Consider the following 18,986-nt stretch of genomic DNA (forward strand, 5'->3'; position numbering starts at 1 on the left):
GGAATTTTTGTAACAGTCCGATGACATGGCATACTGACGTGGGATATCCCTCTAATTAGTGTTAGGTTACTACATTCAGCACAATACCTAAGCCTAAGGCAAAGGTTCACCGTCTTCGCTCTGCAGAGTCGCTGCTTGTGTTAATAGCGGAACGCAGCTCTGATATTGGATATACAAGTTGAGGACGTGCCTTTGAAATTGAAGTAGAACACCAAAACCCTAGGTTAATAAAAAACCAGAAGCACTCGTTTATTTCAGTGCTTCTGTTTAGAAGTAGAAAAAGGAGCAAGAAATAAGAGAAAACGATGGCGGCGCAAGGAGGGAGCTTGAAGGCCACCTCCATAAATGGAGTGAAGATGTACACGGTTTCATCGCAGCAGCGTTCTCTTGCTACCTGGCTTCCTCCCAAAAAACAACGAGCTCTTCGCAAAGACAGAAGTATGCTCTTGGTTTCTCTTTTTTTTTCTGAGGATTTTGTGTTAAACCCTAGCTTAAACCCTTGGGCTATTGATAATAGTTTTTATATGCACTGTGATAATTAATATATTATTTTTACAGTTCTTGCTCTTCAGCTGTTGAGGAGTGAACGGTTAAAGACATACTGAAATAAAATTTTAAAACTCTAAACAAAAAATTATATGGAAGGTCATTTACTTATATTTGTTTGAATATCTCTTGAAAATTTTATTGTGCATTCCCCTATGCTTTATTGAAGTTTCTCATGGGTGGTTAAAGCAGCTATTAGGAATCAGGTTCTATTATATTTTGAAGAAATTTGGAGTCTTAATTCATGTTAATTTTTGGAAGTGTTATCCAGTCATCCATTTTCATTATCTTTATATAGTTATGTCGATACAAGCAGAAGTGGTATTCAGTAGCTTAGCAGTTGATATGTCCTGATTGGCCCAACTTTTTCTTGTGCGATATTACAGCGTAACTTTAACCACATACTTTAATATCCATCTTTGTTTCTTTTCTCCTCAGATTATCAGCAAAGAGTTGAATTGATTCAGGACTTGAGGTTTGAAACTGCTACGTCTAAAATCCAAGTGACTCCTGATGGAGAGTATGTCATCGCATCAGGTGCTTCAAAGTTCATTGTATATTTTTACTTGTAGAAGTGTAAAAGTAATAATTGCACCTCTGATATTGGTATGCTGATTCTCAGTGATCTACATGCTATAAAATGCAGGAATATACCCACCTCAAGTCAAAGTCTATGAGCTAAGAGAATTATCTTTAAAGTTTGAAAGACACTTGGATTCTGAGATAATTGATTTTCAGGTATGCTACATGATTCCTGGATTCTATAATTAGGTCAGCAGACTTAATTGTTTTAAGGAACTATGCATGTTAGTCGTGGATTGCAATATGATACAATGCTTATAATTGGTCACCTTATACCCCATCAAATAATAAATCTTTTGCAATACTTGGAGTGCAGTAGGAAACTTCCTCTTAATGTGATACCTTTTTTCCTTAATTTGCTTGAGAAATTAATAATTGTGGATGAGACAATTTACATTGAGGTTTTGAAAGTTGAAGCATGCTGTTAAAGAAGAGAAAAGTTGGTTAAGATGGCTAAGCCAAATGGGAGATGGGCAGGGGAGGTGGTTTAACAGTAAACCTTCATAATCTCTTGTTTATTATGGCAATCGAACAGTAGAAAAGAAGAAAGAGTGAGGAAAGAGAGAAGGGAGAAAAATTAAAATGAATGAGGTTTACCTTTAAAGTATTTGATATTAACAGACATATGTGATATAATAAACAACCTTCATAATCTTTTGTTTATGGGCAATCGAACAAGGGAAAAGATGAAGGGGTAAAGAAAGAGAAAGGGAAAAATTTTAAATAAATGAGGTAGAAAGTGGTATTACTATATTAAAGTGCTTGGCTCTTTACATATTTATTGTGATTTTGATATTTTACTGATGCAACATTTGTTTTTTCATGTAGATATTGGATAGTGACTATTCAAAACTTGCATTTTTATGTGCTGATCGTTCTGTTTGCCTACATGCGAAATATGGAAAACATTACAGCTTGAGGATTCCAAGGTTTCTTCTATTTTCTTTACTGATATTCCTGGTTGTGTTTCTTTTCATGCATTGTTTTTTTATGCTATCACTTTGCATAGTGTATTACCCCCCTATAAAACTTTCCCCCTTGGCATTCTTCAATATAATCTTTGTTGTTTATTAGAAGATTTCTTTGGATGAAATTAGTGCTTTTTTTAACAAAAGATAAAAAGAAAAGTTAGATGCTAACAACTGAAGTTATTGAATTTTAATCATTAGCAATGTTGAAGCCCAATGACCTGCTTCGCAAATAAGGCATTAGTTCAAACTGGATTCTTGTGCCCACGGAATAACTTGACTTTTTCTTCGTGCTTTCTCAGTGTGCTATTCTCTGTTCCAATAAAAACTTCTCTCTGGAATAGAAATGATAAAAAAAATTTCAAATTAACCATAATATTGGGATCTGGAGAAGCTTCATTGTTCCACTTCATTATGGATAAGAATTTTGCAAATATTTTTACTACCTTTGTCTCTTTAGCAGTCATCTATGCTAAAAAAAAATTTAGCTATATGGGACTTGCAAGAGGCTTTGTGCTTTCCATGCTAGAATCTCTCTCCTTGAATATTGTGACTTCCCCGACTGAAATTTTCTTCCCTTTTCTGGTTTATGATGGGCATCCACTGGAATGAATTGCAATTATAAGTTCCTTGAATGTAATTGTTTTCTACTTTGCTTCTTTGCCAATGACATTCTGTTATTGGATTCTCTTGGTGGTGGTGATTTTACTATTGAAATCCTTATCTTCCTTATGATCATTTTCCTTTCACCCTACACTTAATTCTTCTTTTATCAACTTGATAGTGGAAAGAAAGCTCAATTATGTCTCTGTGTTTCACAGGATGGGAAGGGATATTGCATATGATTGCTGGTCATGTGACTTACTTTGTGCTGCTTCATCTCCAGATTTATATCGGATTAATTTAGAACAGGTATTTCTTGCTAACATTGTTGTGGTGGTTTTAGCATGGGGTGATGGTCTTTACTGTTTTTGGCTGTTTGCAATATCTCTTATTGTTTAAATGGTTCTATTGTGCATTAAAGCCGCCTTTTCAGAATTCCTTAAGCCAATATAAACAATTGTTGCAATTATGTTATATTGTCAAGTGTCAACCTGTGAACACAAATATTCAAATTTTGAGCATCTCTATCTTTTGAAAATTCATTCTTGAATGGCCATGCAAATGTCTCTTGTGCTTGTCTGTTGAAATCCGTTATATTGCCAAAGTATCAAATTTGTTGATTTGGTACCCATTTTTTTATAAGTACAAAGCTGTAACAGGTCATTTCGCTGCCAGCTTGAGAATTAATGATCTGGGGATTTAGAAAGCATTGAACGTAACAATTGAACCTTCAAAACTTGGAAAAATGCATTTGATTCATGTATGGAGGACCTTGAAGTTATTTGAATATATGTGAAGCCATTTGTTAGTATAGCACTAATATTGTTTATGTTGGTGGATTCAATAGCTTTTTTCCTTTTTCTACTTTTTTAAATTTGGATAATATTTACTCAATGAGCCTGTGTTGCTTGGACTTGAGTATAGGAGTTTGGTACATGTGTCTGGTGTTGGTAGAGGATCTAAGCTGTGTTTCTACATGTCCAAGCTGATGTGTGGGTGTTGGTCTGTTGGGATAAAGAGTCAAAGGAACAGAACATTTACTTTTTTGTTCTTTTGTTAAATGTATTTTCTTTGATTTTTTTTTCAAAAAATAATTCATTAATAGTGTGTATGTATATTTTTTTTGTTTGATAATGGTGAGTTTTGATCTCTGTTCTTTAGCAAAATCCCTCAAAAGGATTTAGTTGGAAATCATATAGTTCTTTTTTTGTAGGGACGATTTCTATCCTCACTCAACACGCAATCACCGGCCCTGAATATAGTTAGTCGTAGGTTGTTGGCAAAACCTTTTTATGCTTAATATCTCTGGCTGTTGAATGTGCTCAGTGAATATTGAGATGGTTCATGTGTTCTGATTTCAGCAAGGTTCATGGGCTGGTTGCTTGTGGCGGCGAGGATGGTGCTGTGGAATGTTTTGACATGAGGATGAGATCCTCAGTCGGTAGAATTAATGCTGTTGAACCTGGTGGTGATCCTGAGCAGGTAGGATTTCCTACATCTTGGCCTATGTATATGGAAGTTGTCTTCTTTGAATTTGATTCTTGTTGGAATTTTTTTCCCTTATATTTGAGAGGCATATGCTGCAAAGTTCAGACTATTGCTCTAGTCTTGATGATTGTTGATTTGGTAATATAAACATTTAACATTAGCATTTGAGTATCAGAAGTAGGTCTTCTTTTGTTCATTACTTGTTGTCATCCACCCTTCTCTCTCTCTATAACTCATACGCGTTACTCGAGGACTGAGGGCTGGTACATAATCGAACATCTTTTTCATAGAATTTTGCTGTTGCTATCATTCTTGAAAGATGGAATGGCAAGAGAAAAAATATATTTGCTCTCTATTCCATGTTACTTATTATGTCTCTGATCTATTGTAATTATTTATAGATTGCATCATGTTTGCCCTTTCTTGCCTGAAAAGTACTTTCTTACTGTACTGGCTGGATTTGCAGGAGGTCACTGCATTAGAGTTTGATGAGGATGGGGGTTTCCTCATGGCTGTTGGAAGTAGCACTGGAAAGGTATGATGTTCATCACTGCCTTGTGAGCTCTTGTTTGAATCTGTCAGGTGGTTCATATTTATAGTCTCGACTTCATGCTATTTCACTCTATACTATCTGGCCTTATTAATGATATAGCCCCTTAATTGAGCATACATTAGATGGTGGTTCCAGAAAGGACCCATCTGCATGCAGAATGTCATCTTGGTTAAAATTCTTTTTTCAAGTGATAGAAGACTTGAAGTTGAATTCTAAGCTCTACTGGGCACTCAATGCAGCAAGCAGTTTTGATGGAAAAACCAGAATCATTTTAGAGTGTTAATGAAATAATTGCAAGAAAAAACAAGATAATGTTAAAATTTTAGGTCAAACCCTCTCTAGTAGATGTATGTATCAGGTTTGCTGCAATGTTGCTGGAGCTGATATCCATATGTGCTTGTGGAAATGGTATTCAAATAATTTCCATGTTGTTTTTACTGGCAGGCTAGTACCCCTTCTAGTACTTCTAAGGTCTTCTTACTTCTCATCCACTCTCAAAAGTGGAAATACTATGATCTCTGACTTATCCTCCGGCCAGCTGTTTCCAGCTTTGCTTGGATTATATCTTATTAATCTTGAACTTCTAAAATCCTGGACCAGCAGTTAATTTACTAAAGTAAATGTACTTTAATCATAGGACTATAAACACTAGTTAGTACTCAAATATGTCCTCAATAATCTATACATGAAAACTAGACCATAACTTTTTAGGCTCTGGACTTGATTTTTTCGCAAGTTTCTTCTGGTATTCACAACGTAAAGTTGGTGTTATAACAGGGTTAAAAGGTAGAAATCCATCAGATAACATGTTTCTAAGAGTGAAAAGTGAGAGGAACTTTTAAATGAAGATCCATTTAGTAGAAGACTAGTGCTTTCATAATTCCTTCTTATAGAGGAAGCTTGTGGTGGGAAAAAAACATCATAGCAATCCACAATCTTCTAGGATGGATCTTTTTCCATTTCCATGGTGCCAAATATTACATTTCCTTTTTTGTCCGTTGAATTTGTGGTTCTAATACTTTAGGGGCAATCAATGTAGTTAATACTTTAGTTGAGTGGAGTAGTCTTAATCTTGTGCATTATGTAGGTGTTGCTCTATGATCTGCGATCCTCACATCCTGTACGAGTTAAGGATCATATGTAAGTTTACTTGCTGTTGTCCACTAATTATGTTGATGAACAGTTATGTTCTAAGTTTCCTTTTCTTTTGACGTATTGCTTCTTGGAAACACTGTTGTTACTACATAGGTATGGCAGCCCAATTTTGGACATTAAGTGGCATCGAACTCTCAATTCTGAACGAGATATGCTAATTACTACTGATAATCATATAGTTAGGATATGGGATCCAGAGACGGTAAGGGAAATCCTTTCTTGTTGTGTTGAGATCAAAATGTTTATCTGCAAATGCGGTTGCTTGTGCTTGTATACACTTGCAAAATCCTTTTTGTTGGGTTGATTTTGATGACAAACTGAATATATTGGATACTATTGATCATTAAATGATAGATTCTTATTAATGTTCTTTCATTTTCTTTAAACAACAATATTTTGATTCTCTTCAGGGAAATGGCATGACAAGCATTGAACCTACAGCCGGAACAATAAATGATATATGCGTGTTCAATAACAGTGGTCTGATGTTGCTGGCTTTGGACTGCAGCCAGATACCATCTTACTTCATTCCTTCTTTGGGACCTGCTCCTAAGTGGTGCTCTGATCTTGAAAATCTAACTGTGTGTTTCAAGATACCATTGACTCCATAGGTTTCCTATGTTTATTTAGGATCTTTGTGTTTTAAGTTATAACAGTGATTATATCTTTCATTTTTGCAGGAAGAACTGGAGGAGGATGCTCAAACAACCATATATGATGATTACAAATTTTTGACAAAAGAAGATCTTGAAAAATTGAATTTGACAAATTTGATTGGAACCAATCTTCTAAGAGCCTACATGCATGGCTTCTTCATTGATTATCGGTTGTATAAGAAGGTGTGGATGTCTCACAACATATTTATTTTATGTTTTATATGCTAACAGCTAGGTTAGGTAACTGATCAGTGCTAGAAAACAGTGCATGTATTAGTTAGTCATCCTTCTTCTCTTCTTCTCTACTCTAAGATAGCTTTTGCATGTGAGAAAAAGTACTGGAGTGACATTTACAATTTTTCAAAATTTTCCCAACTGAATGACATCTTTATCATGTTGGCAAAGGAAATAAATGTTTTTAGAAAAATTATCAGGACAAAGTATTCAGACCGGTTTACTAGGAAAATAAAGAGTTGATATTAGTTTCTTTGGCTTCGTGTGTTTATCCAAAATTGTTATAGTGTATCTTTGTGTATACTCTTGGTTGTATGTAAAATCAATTAGATTAAGATTGTTAACTCGTAGGCATCTCTGCTATTGTCCCAAATGCTTTAGGACTGAAAACTTAGTTGAGTGGCTGGAATCTGAAATTGTAGTTTAAGGCTTTTCTGAGTTGACTCTTGTAAGTTCATGGCTGATCCTTATGATATGAACTTCTATATCAAGTGTCTATTGTTGAAAAGAGTTACTGTCTTAAACATATGAATTAAAAAGTATTAAAAATTGATTTAACTATAAATTTGACATGTTTTAATTAAAAAAAAAACAAAGCAGCTTTTTCTAACAGCCTTTTTCAACTTCTAGGATCGTGCTTTTTCTTAAAAGCATTTTTTGGCTTCTAAATGTCAGTGCCAAACAGACACATAAATGTTAAGAATTGATGTCTGTTTTCTTCTGTTTTACTTATATTAATTTTTTGAACTTCTATGCAGGCGAAAGCATTGGCAGATCCTTTTGCCTATGACGCTTACATAGAGCGACGGAAACGAGAGAAAATGGAATCTGAACTGAAATCTCGAATTACGGTCAGCATTGCATCCTAAAATGTTACTCTAATATTTCAACCCTTACCTTTATCCTGTTCATTTTTGGAGGCATATTTCTATTTTTACTTTTGCTTATAGTTGCTGGAAATGTTGAGGCAGTTAATAGACCATTTTGGTGAAATGTGTATCAGGAGGTCTGGTGTGTTTGTCTACTTCTGCCAATATTGTGACATTACCTTCAGTATTGTGATTTGAAGAAAATAATTCCTAAAAAAAAATGCCCCTTCATGTTAAAATTTTATTTGAAATTTTCTAGTTTCTTTTGAGGCATGATGCTATATTGATTTTAGCAAGACTAATCTGTTTTCTCCCAACTCTTTTTGATGTCTCCAATTTTATAAATCTTACTTGGGTTCAATGGTTTGGCCTATTGTTGGCATGGGTGAGGATGGCTATACACAGTTGATTCTTTGTGATGGAAGTGAACATGATTTTATGAAGTCAATCTAATTTGTGGAGAAAATATTACATGAAGGGGGGAATGTGAACTAGCTAACCCTAAGCAGTTTGTGATTGAAATTGCATGTAAATACATGTTTATATGTATGATTTATGGTTCATTTTTGGTTAGTTAAAAAGAAAATTAAAACCTAAAATCCCCTATTTGTTATATTCACATCATTGCTTCGGATGTGCCATAATTGATTTGTTTGGAAGTGCTTGGGCTGGTCTGCAAAGGAGCTGTTTTTACTTCTATTTCTGTAACTTATTACAATTTTCTTCGTGCAGACTAGGAGAAGACTACCCAAGGTCAATCGGGATCTTGCAGCTAAGATCCTTGAAAATGAAGAAGTCGAGAATGATAAGAAAGATGCCAATGAAAATGAGACCAAAAAACCATCAAAGAAAAAGAAAGGATTTAGCAGTGAGTTATTTCAAGATGAGAGATTTGCATCGCTGTTTAAAGATAAGGTATCAAGATCTGAAATTTTGGCAGTTCTATTCTGAATTTAGCTTTGGTACTTGTATATATATATGTGTGTGTGTATTTATATATATATATATATATATATCTTGTCCATAAGATGATTTTCACATCAAACTGACTGTTGATTCCTTTCTCAGCTTAAAAGTACAATGCTATTCAGTTTAGAAGAATTGTAATATCAACAACATGCAAATAGGGCATACAATCTAATCAAATTTTGGATTCGAGGATACTGAGGAATCTAAATAAAATCTTGCTCTACAAAAAATAGCACTAAGCTTTTTATTCCTCATTTTTGTCTTGAGGGTTACAACTTACATGGAAAAAATTGCAGTCATTTGGGGACCTGAAATTCATTTTTAGTTTCCTGTCTCAAAGAAGTGCCACTCTAGCTTAGATTTTGGTCCATTATGAAAAAAAATAAGGATTGTTTTGCTTCTTGTCTCTTTCTGGTTGCTAGTTCTTTCAGATCTTTATATTTTGTTAAATACTCTCCTTCCTTATTTTCTGCATAGAACTTGAGTCTCGTTATTGATTAAATGCTATCCTTATTCTTTTGTCTAGGACTTCGAGATTGATGAGCAATCACGAGAATATTTGGCTTTACATCCAATGGCTTCTGAATCCAAAAAGCAACCGTCTTTGGTAGAGGAACATTTTGAACCTGTAATGGATGATGGCGATCAGAATGTGGGTGATGCCGATGCCTCATCTGAGTCATCAGAAGATGAATCTGGTGATGACAAGAGAAGATTAAAAAATAAATCACAAGTTCCAAGGTAAAGGTGTTCGTTGCCTGTTTAGTGTAGTTATGCATCTGCTGTCCGTATAAAAATATGTATCCATTGGGAGGATCAAACTGATCTTCCAAGGAAATAAAAGCATGCATTCACTGACATTTGATGGTGGTATTTAGAGAAAGAGGTGTGCAAATGTTCATATTCAAAACAATTTTAATGTTTGCAAACTTCTAATTACCATTTTTTGTCAACTAAACCTGTAGATTATATGAAGTGAAGGATGAGAGGCATGCAGAGGCATTCTGGAACCGAGTATCACTTGCAAAGGAAGATTCTCTTCCTTTGGGAGAGAGAGTGGCAGCTCTTGGAGATGACCGGCAGACTTCTGGACTTCCAAATAATGTAAAGTTTGGACCAGGAGGATCGCGAGAGATTTCCTTCATTACAAGAAGCTCAGCCAAGTACAAAGAGGATGAGGAAGACAGAGAAACAGAAGCACGGGGTGGAAAGAAGAGGGGAATCCAGTCATTAGGTCTAAAATCAGGTAGATCAGGAGGGTTTAGAGGCCGCGGAAGAGGAAATCGGGGGAGGGGCAGAAGAGGCCGACGGTGATCAAGAACCACATTCAGGTGTACGGAAATGCTTAGCTACTAGCACAAGAAGTGAGCTGGTGGCATTTTGTTCAATCAAATTGTTCAAGAGAATGCGAAGCATCTAGGATTTTGCTCTTGCCTTGAGTTGTTATCCCATATATATTGGGGAATTTTTTTTACTGTCTATTTTTTATTTCCTGTTTTAGCCCCATGTATTGAGAGAGAAGCTTTATTTTTTAGAAAGTTTGGTCAAAATGAGTCAAGCTAGGCTTGTGTTATTTTGTATAATTAGTTTTTTTAATGACACATGTATTTATAGTTTATAATTAACTCATAACTATATTATTTTTTTAGAAGCATTATTTTTTTTTATAAGATCAGTGATACTGATTGGGAAACGATTTTGAAAAGAATGATAAAGGTGGAATTCGAAAAATATTACAAAAAATACATTTTATATTAAAAAGGTTTGAAAACATAACATTTATTATAAAGTAATTATGAACCCATATATAAAATAGAAATAATCAACTAACAATAATAAAATAAATCCGTGAGCTATTGCAGGCGGTTGTTTTGAGAATACTTGAGAATAATCTTCTAATAATAATAAATAATAAGCTATTTAATTTATTATTTCTTTTGCTCACTTTCATCTGTTACTTTTTATATGTTGTTTATTAGAAAATATTTATTATTTTAAAAATATTTAAGAGTATTAGTTTACCTTTTGTCAATTTTATTTTTATTTTTGTTAAATGTGTAATTTTTATAATTTATTTTATTATTCCTATTCTCTCTCTTCCTAAATCAATTAAAAGAATTAAATAATTAAATTAAAAATGAATATAATTGTATGATTCAAGTGTTGTTCTTAATTTAGAATTTTGTTCTTGTCCAATGTCAATTTAAGACATCAGGCAGGGTGGGTAGTATGTCATGATATTACTATCAATTAAAAACGTATTAAACTTAGGCCTGCAATGTTGTCTTCTTTAATTTTTCTTTTCCCTTTCTTTAAATTGTTTTTAAAGGAAAACTCTACTTTATTATTATTACTTCGTTTTCTTGGCTTGAATATTTATTTATTTATTTTTTTTGATACAGCTAAGGATACACCAATGTCCATAGTGTGCGGTGGGGCCACAATCAATTATTAAAGTAAATCCCGGTCCCGCCCTTGCATTCCCTTCCCTTTGTTTAAAAAAATAAATTTTACTTAATTTGGTTTTTATTTTGATAAAAATCATATTTTTTTTATTAATATAGTAAAAAAGGCAATAAAATATTAAAACTAATAACTGATGATCTTTGAATGAATTACTTTTTCATTTCTATATTATTTTATAATTATATGGACATTCTACATTTAATAATAAACAAAAATACTAATTTTGATTATGTCATTTATTTTCACTTTGTAATTAATAATTCAAAATATAACAGTACTTATTAAAATAAATAATTGTTTAGTTAATCAGCTTTTTTAGACATTTTTATTTTTAATTTTAGGTTTTTATTGATATTTTAATTATTTATTCATTATTATTTAATGAATAAACTGATTAAAAAACGGAAAAAAAAAAGTATATATGAAACTAACATTTAAATATTTTTTATTTTAAAATATAAAATTTAAATATTAATTGCTTAATTTAACTCATAATATTTTATTACCTTTAAAACGCGCAAGAAAAAAATAAAAATTGTAAAAACGATTAACCGACATTGAGAGGGCAGAAGCGTAATTCCAAGAGAACGCGATAACACTTGCGGATCTTCCAATGATAAACCCAATCAAAGTCTTGGTCGCGACAAGCGCAGAGTTAGAGTCTTAGAGATAGAGAGCGAGAAACCCTAGTCCTCACTCTCTATGCTCTACTCTTAACCCTTCGTTTCTCTCCGTTTCTCTATCTCTCTCCATGAGCTCTGTATCACCGCGATCTAGTGTGTTTCACGGTCTCTGGTTCTATCTTGGTAAGGTTCTTGGTTAAGCTCTGAGCTGTGTTCTTGGATGCGTTTATATGTTTGTTTAGGGTATTGATTTTCTTGCTTTGATGAGAATATCTGGCGAGAAGTTTCTACAGTCCTCAGTATATTAACCACAGAGAACCTATGAATATCTTGATGGATTTTTGGCTGGTATATTTCTGTATGGTGATTTCTTTGAGTTTAGATGATTTTTTGAAAAAATGTTTTCTACTATTTCTTTGCGAGAATTTAGTTTTTAGGTTGCACGAAAGATTTTTGCGCCTGTTTTCTGGGAAAGTCCAACTCTAATTTTCCCTCTACATTCTCTAAAGTACTTGATTTTTTTGTTTGAATTGCAAAGTACTTGGACTTTGTTATTAGATTATGCATACTAAATTGTGATTTTGGAGCAAAGTGAACACTTCTGTCAAACTACTTTTCTGGTTTTACTTATGATTTCTCTGATCTAGTATGGTTTGAGCTAATGGTGTTATTGTTATTTTACTTCAATCCAATATACTGTCGAGATCCTTAAAAAAAGTTAAGCTTCTTTTTTCTCTCTTTGAGTTGATGTGTTTATTGAACATGCACTCTGTTCACTTTGCTGCTGCTCATGCATGTTGGCTTTTTTTCATTAGGACACTGTTTGGTTGGTGTCCTTGTATGAAGGAGGTCAATTTTTACGGTATCTGAAACCTGTAATCTAACATGTTCTTGCAGTTCTTAGGATTGGTTGCTGCTGAATCTGTAACAGCAATGAAGTTGAAAATCAAGTTTTCTACCCCAAGAATAGAAGCTGTTCCTGTGATAAAGGCATGTGAATCTGGGCGTAATGTGGGCAAGAATTATGATTCTCGGGCCTGTGATGCTAGGAGTACAAAGCGGAAACCTGTGGTGCCAGGGGCTAATAAACGTGGGCCATCATGCGTGGTAGATGGTCAACCAGAGAAGAAGCAGAGGATGGATAGCAGTGTCACACATCAGTTCTTTTCCCTTCTAAATTCTCTGATAAAACATCCATGTGGCTGGGCTTTCAGGGAACCAGTGGATCCAGTGGCACTGAATATTCCCGACTATTTCTCAATTATATCAAATCCTATGGATTTAGGGACAATAAAATCTAAGCTGGAGAAGAATCAGTATTCTGGAGCTGAAGAGTTTGTGGCTGATGTCAGACTGATTTTCTCAAATGCGATGCTATATAATCCTCCAACAAACTACGTACACCAAATGGCAGAGTCAATGAATAAATTTTTTGAGTCTAGGTGGAAGTCCTTAGAGGCAAAATGGAATCGTGAACTTTCAAAGTCTGGTGATGAAAACATTTTGAGTGGAAAGTCACTAAGACTGAATTGTCCTGAAACGCCCCCTTTGCCCAATGCTGTTATACCTAAGAGGTCAAAACCATCTGAAGATAGGGCAATAAAGAGTTCTTTAAACACCCAAACTGCAGAAGTAAGTTCTTCCTTACCAAATGATTTTTTATTTTTACTCTATTCAGATTGTATATATAGTGAATTATGAATTTAGTTGTACTTTGTATACAGGTAAAGCTTTCTAAACCACCAGAAAACTGCATACACAAAACGTTACAGCAAAGCTCTTACAAAGGTATGAAGTTGCAGAGTACAGTTTCTGCTTCATGGCCCTTTATTGGAGCTAATCAGCAGTGTCTTATAGGCAACAGTAGCGGCAGACATGCTTGTTATTCTGTCAGTGTCGATCCATCATCGAGTCCAGCTGTTAATGAATGTGGCAAAAGTGGTAGGAGTCCTTTTCAACGTAGCTTTCCCAGTGATTCAACCCACGACTCCTCTGGTTGTTAGTTGATTTTTGCCCTCTTTTTTTTTTCCCTTTTTTTTTTGGTGTAACCCAGTAATTTATTTGACAACCTTACTGAATATTCCCCTTTGGATAGATATATCTTCTGAGAGGTCAACAGGCAGAGATGATAATGCGTGTGGTGCTGATGCTTCAAAACCGGTAATTCATTATGTTAATTTTCCTGATTTTTGCATAGTCTCAATACTCTGCCACGTGTTAGTGAATTGTATTCAAATATAGGATTTTCAGCGTAAAAGCATGCCAGCTTCACAAATGAGCAGGTCGGATCCGGAGTCTGATGGTGAGAGAAGCTTCTGCTTTATGATGTTCTGATATTTACTTCTTAGTGTTAGGTGACCTGATCATTCGGGTTGCTGTTTGAATCTATGTAAAGGGGCTGTAAGTGCTTTGGATGATGAAAATGCATGCCCTAGCTCTCAGCTTATGACTCCTGCAACAGATGCAACTTCTCAAGAAGGTTGGTTTATCTTATTTATAACGCCAGGGCTGAAACTTCAACTGTTAACTTCATGTTCTCCATTTGGCATTTCTGCTTCATTTAAATTTTTTCTTTCCTCTTTTGTTTAGGATGGAGACCACCTAGTTTTGATGTACAACTGTCCCCAACGAAGGCCCTTCGTGCTGCAATACTGAAACGACGGTTTGCAGATACTATCTTAAAAGCACAGCAGAAGGCTCTTCTAGATCATGTAGGCCCTAAGGCTCCTTTTCTTTCTCATTCATTTCATTATTTGTCATTTGTGGGCGAGGGAATTGGATTTGATGTTAAATCATACTGAACAAGAAGGAATAATGGTTTAGCACCTGAGTTTTTCGTGTGGACTATTTGTTATCAGGGTGACAAGGCTGATCCGGTGAAGATACAGCAGGAGAAGGAAAAGTTGGAGAGGAGGCAGCGTGAAGGTCACTTGAGAAACTTTATTTCTAATTATCAAAAGTTTAATGTAGTGGTTTATTTAGACATCAAGGTGTTGCCATATTGCTGCATGTTTCTTCTCACCTGGCCCCTCTTATACACAGAATAATTAGATAAAAAAGCCTTTGTTTCTTGGTTCCTTTGGGATTCATTGATTGTGCCCTACCTTGTTCCTTGCTCCACATTTAAATGGGTTGGGAGAGGATATGTTGTGAAAATTGAAAATTTTCTATTATTTGCAAAGATAGTATAGTTAAATTTAGCAACAAAATCTTTAACCTGGCCCCTCTTAGACACGGAACAATTAGAAAAAAAAGGCGCCTTTGTTTTCTTGGTTCCTTTGGGATTCATTGATTGTGCCTCACTGTATTCCATGCTCCACATTTAAATGGATTGACAGAAGAAATGTGAAAATTGAAAATTTTCTGTTCTATGCTAAGATATTATAGTTAAATTTAGCAAAAAAAATCTTTATTTGTTGGATTTTATTTTTGTTGTTGAACCATCAAATATGCTGAGGGATCACGAAGTATCGCAGTTACAAGATGTGTGAAATTTTCAGTGCATACTATCAAGTGGAAGTTATGCTTGTAGATGTCTATTCTTCGTTGTAGAGGTTGTCTGGTTGACCTTGGAATTGATGATTTAATGGAAGTTAAACAGAAAATATTATAACTTGGAGCATTTCCGTATGGAGTGAAGAGATAATTACTGATATTTCACTTTGTAAATACCTGTGGCTTTTAAATGTGAAGTATTCAAAATGTGCATGTGTGAATTGATCGCAATCTACAAATTTATCTCTTTGTTTGCTGGAGAAGAACATATAATTTACCTGGCATCAATGCTTGAATCTGAGTTGCTGACTTTTGTATTTGCGGTGGTATATTCAAGTATAGCATTAATAACAAATTTTGGTTTTATAACACTGCAGAGAAGGCTTGGGTTGAAGCCCAAATCAGAGCTGCTGAAGCTGCCTCACGATTAAGGGAAGAAATTGAATTGAAAAAACAGAGAGAGAAAGAAAGAGAAGCCGCAAGGGTTGCACTGCAGAAGGTTTGTCTTTTAGGAAAATGTTATGGGGCAAAAAAAAGGTGGTTTAATTTCTTTTAGTACGTAGATGGTAGTCTTATCAAATGCTGTTGCCTTCCTTTTTTTTTGTTGGTCACCCAGATGGAAAGAACTGCCGATATTGATCAGAATCTGGAGATTTTAAAGGAACTTGAGATGCTTAGCGGGGCATCCTTAGCTGTAGGAGCTTGCTCCGGGAGCCCACTGGAGCGTTTGGGTTTGTTTATAAAGGATGATATTTGGGATGAGGATGGGATGGTACTAAATGGAGATGAGGAGGAAGGAGAAATTTTTACCTGAACATTCAATAGATTCCATTTTCCTTTTTCCTGTCTGTTAAATTAGGTTGGCAGTGAAGGGCAGAAGAGAAACATTAGTTTTATATGGGAGTATATTTTTGTAGGAAAGGCTGGGGGAGATTGTAGTTAACAATAATATTTATAGGATGCGTATATGTAGTATAGTATTTTTCTGTGTCGGATACGTATATATAGTATAGTTCAGTAGTGAACTTTTTCAACTTGGATATTGCTCAAAATTATCGTCATCGAGGTTTTTTTTTGGGGGGGGGGGGGGGGGGGGAGGAATAGTATGGAAATCTGGCAACGTGTTGCCAAATCCATGTGTAATGAACCTGATGAAATCTATGGGCCCTAATTATCCCTTGAATGTGTAATCTTTCGACTTTGCTGTAATATTGGGCTTTAATAGCCAATGTGATGAATTCTGTATTCTGGAAAAAAAAAAAAGACCTGATGAATCAGTGGATAGTAAAATCCGGAGTTCTGGATCATTTCCTCGGTACTCTGTAACGGACCTTTGCAGTCATCTATACATTGCAAAGAAGTTATATTGTTTTTAAAACCTGTCAGATGCATGGATAAAAGCTCATCAATGTGGATGTTTCGATCTTTGTTTGGATTCAAACGCAGACAAAATATTGCACTACTGATTAGAGAAATATTACAAGTCCTATTGTTTATAACCGAATCAATATGCGCACAATATTTTTAAATTTGACTGTTAATATATATGATTACTACAATTATGAAGATGTAAAATTGTTTTTTACAGGGAAATTGATTTTTGCAGGGGATATACCTCCCAGAAGGGAGAGGTGATGACCATGATAAGAACGAAGATTCATGTCCCAGCCCTTAAATTACAAACACATTTCACTCTTTAGAAGTAGACTTACATCACATAATTAAAGCATCTATCCATTTGCCTAAATTTCCACTTCTAATTTTTCCATTAGGCACAGACATCGAGACGTATGCTTAAAATTGGATACAAACAATAATTACAATTCACAAATCCAAAATTAGTAACCCACAGTAACACTGTTTACTTTTTGGTGACACTTAACACCCATCAGTCTGGAATCGAACTACATCACTGAATTTTCAATCCTTGTAATAAATACCTAACCAAATTATCCCACTTTTCTTGGGAAAAGAAAAAGTCTCTTAACTGTTATCAGAGAATCCAATGGAAGCAAAATGAGGCATCCAATTATTAGCTTCTTCTTTAAAGCATGTAATAGAGAGAAATCCATTCTTTCTTATTTAATTATTTTTTTTTATTTCACCCTCTGTCTATTTGCTAAAAATAATTTATATTTAATAAATATTTTTTAAAATTTTTTTATAAAAATAATTTTTTAGTAAAATAATGCCATTTTTATTATTTAATTTTAATTTAAAAATAAAATATATTAATAAATTTATATAAAAAGATTTCAATTTTTATTGGATCAAGAAAGTTATTTTTTTATTAATTACATATTTTTAAATATTTAAACATAAAAAAATAATATATATATGAAGATTTTAAATAGACCCTTTTGGGGTTCAAAATAGAATTTGATAAGTGGATTAAGCGAATAAAAAAAATATAATCGCTTCAATTGATTATTATATATATAACTTTAAATTCCTCCTATCAACCATCACCAGTGACGTCAGATTACATCAGCAACACACCAGAACTCCATCACCCCTCATTCACTGAAAAAACAATACTTAACCTACAGGAGACACTAAAACTCCGAACGGGGGAGTACAACTAAAAAACATAAGAAAAAAATGAAGATAAAAAAAAAAAGACTATGACTAAAAATTTTTTTAAAATAATCTACCACCGCATTCCATGATAATATTTTTTTATTAAAATAGAATTTAAATTTTAAATCTAAATTTATTAGCACATAGGTTATCTTTCAAATTTTATATTTATATATATAACTGTATTTTAATCTATACAAATTACAAAGAGTATTTTTTTATAAATGTTTTCATGGTATCAGAACCTTTAGGGTTTTAATGAACTAAGTTTTGAGATTTTTCTTTTGTTTCTCTTTCTTTTCGTTCTGTTATTCATTTTCATTTTCTATTTAGAATGTCGATCACTTTTGCTTCTTTCATGTTTGATACCAAAAACTCATTCAACCGAATCTTTCATTCTTCCTTTAATATCTCCAACATTCACAATTATGTTAGCGAAATTCTGTCATTCACTAATTTTCTGCTTTGACATTCTCTGATTGTCCCTGTTCTTCAAGGCTATGATGTTTATAGCCATGCGATGGTTCCGTAGATCCTTCAACCGAGGCTATAACCACAATCTAAGGAGTATCTCACCCAAACCTTGATTTTCTTGTTTGGAAACAAGTTGATTCTCTTACTTTGTCATGGATTCAAGCCAATGTCAATTCTGATATTTTTCGTAGTCTTATCCAATCAAATATCTCTCTTACTACCAAATAAGCTTAGGAAGTCATAAAAACTCTTTTCAAAGATCAAGCCCATGCTAAATTTTTCCGACTCAAAGCCGAATTTTTCAGTATCACAAAAGATAGCCTTTCTATTGATGAGTATCTTCAAAAACTTAAAACTATCTATGACTCCCTTTGTACCATTGGTCATGAGACTAATGAAGATGATCTTATTATGCAAATTCTAGAGGGTCTGCCATCTGAGTATGAGAATGTCGTTATAAAATTCAGTAGCCATAAACCCCTCCCTTCCTTTGTCGAAACTCGTACTGCCCTTTATTTATAAGAACTTTGATTGCAAAATCGTTCAAAACGGCAGCCTTCTTCATCTGTTCCTAACTCTGGTTCTCAAATTACCCTTATTGCTTTGGAACGTCTTAATACTGGTTTCTATCGTGGTTGAGGGGGTCATGGCCAAAACAATAGCCAAAATCGAAATTTCACTCCTGAGTATTATTTTCATAATAATAACTCTTCCAATCGTGGTTG

The 18,986-nt window shown here is 34.1% G+C and overlaps 2 protein-coding genes across 2 annotated transcripts; both read left to right on the top strand.

Moving 5' to 3' along the window:
- Window positions 1–69: 69 nt before the first annotated feature.
- On the top strand, window positions 70–10,274 carry LOC110602156 (nucleolar protein 10). Its single transcript, XM_021739594.2, has 16 exons — window positions 70–438; window positions 985–1,083; window positions 1,193–1,284; window positions 1,957–2,057; window positions 2,918–3,008; window positions 3,913–3,971; window positions 4,061–4,181; window positions 4,654–4,722; window positions 5,828–5,880; window positions 5,989–6,097; window positions 6,306–6,476; window positions 6,576–6,734; window positions 7,544–7,636; window positions 8,387–8,569; window positions 9,150–9,364; window positions 9,589–10,274. Exons 1-16 carry the CDS (start codon window positions 306–308, stop codon window positions 9,935–9,937), a joined length of 2,097 nt encoding a protein of 698 aa, XP_021595286.1. The 5' UTR covers window positions 70–305; the 3' UTR covers window positions 9,938–10,274.
- Window positions 10,275–11,039: 765 nt separating this feature from the next.
- LOC110601993 (transcription factor GTE12) lies at window positions 11,040–16,457 on the top strand. Its single transcript, XM_043951358.1, has 12 exons — window positions 11,040–11,055; window positions 11,867–11,895; window positions 12,610–13,344; window positions 13,437–13,500; window positions 13,570–13,707; window positions 13,808–13,872; window positions 13,954–14,014; window positions 14,108–14,191; window positions 14,302–14,423; window positions 14,571–14,637; window positions 15,585–15,706; window positions 15,824–16,457. Exons 1-12 carry the CDS (start codon window positions 11,040–11,042, stop codon window positions 16,019–16,021), a joined length of 1,701 nt encoding a protein of 566 aa, XP_043807293.1. The 3' UTR covers window positions 16,022–16,457.
- The last annotated feature ends 2,529 nt before the right edge of the window (window positions 16,458–18,986 follow it).

Source organism: Manihot esculenta, chromosome 15, assembly GCF_001659605.2.
Source record: "Manihot esculenta cultivar AM560-2 chromosome 15, M.esculenta_v8, whole genome shotgun sequence".
NCBI classification, from domain to species: Eukaryota; Viridiplantae; Streptophyta; class Magnoliopsida; order Malpighiales; family Euphorbiaceae; genus Manihot; species Manihot esculenta.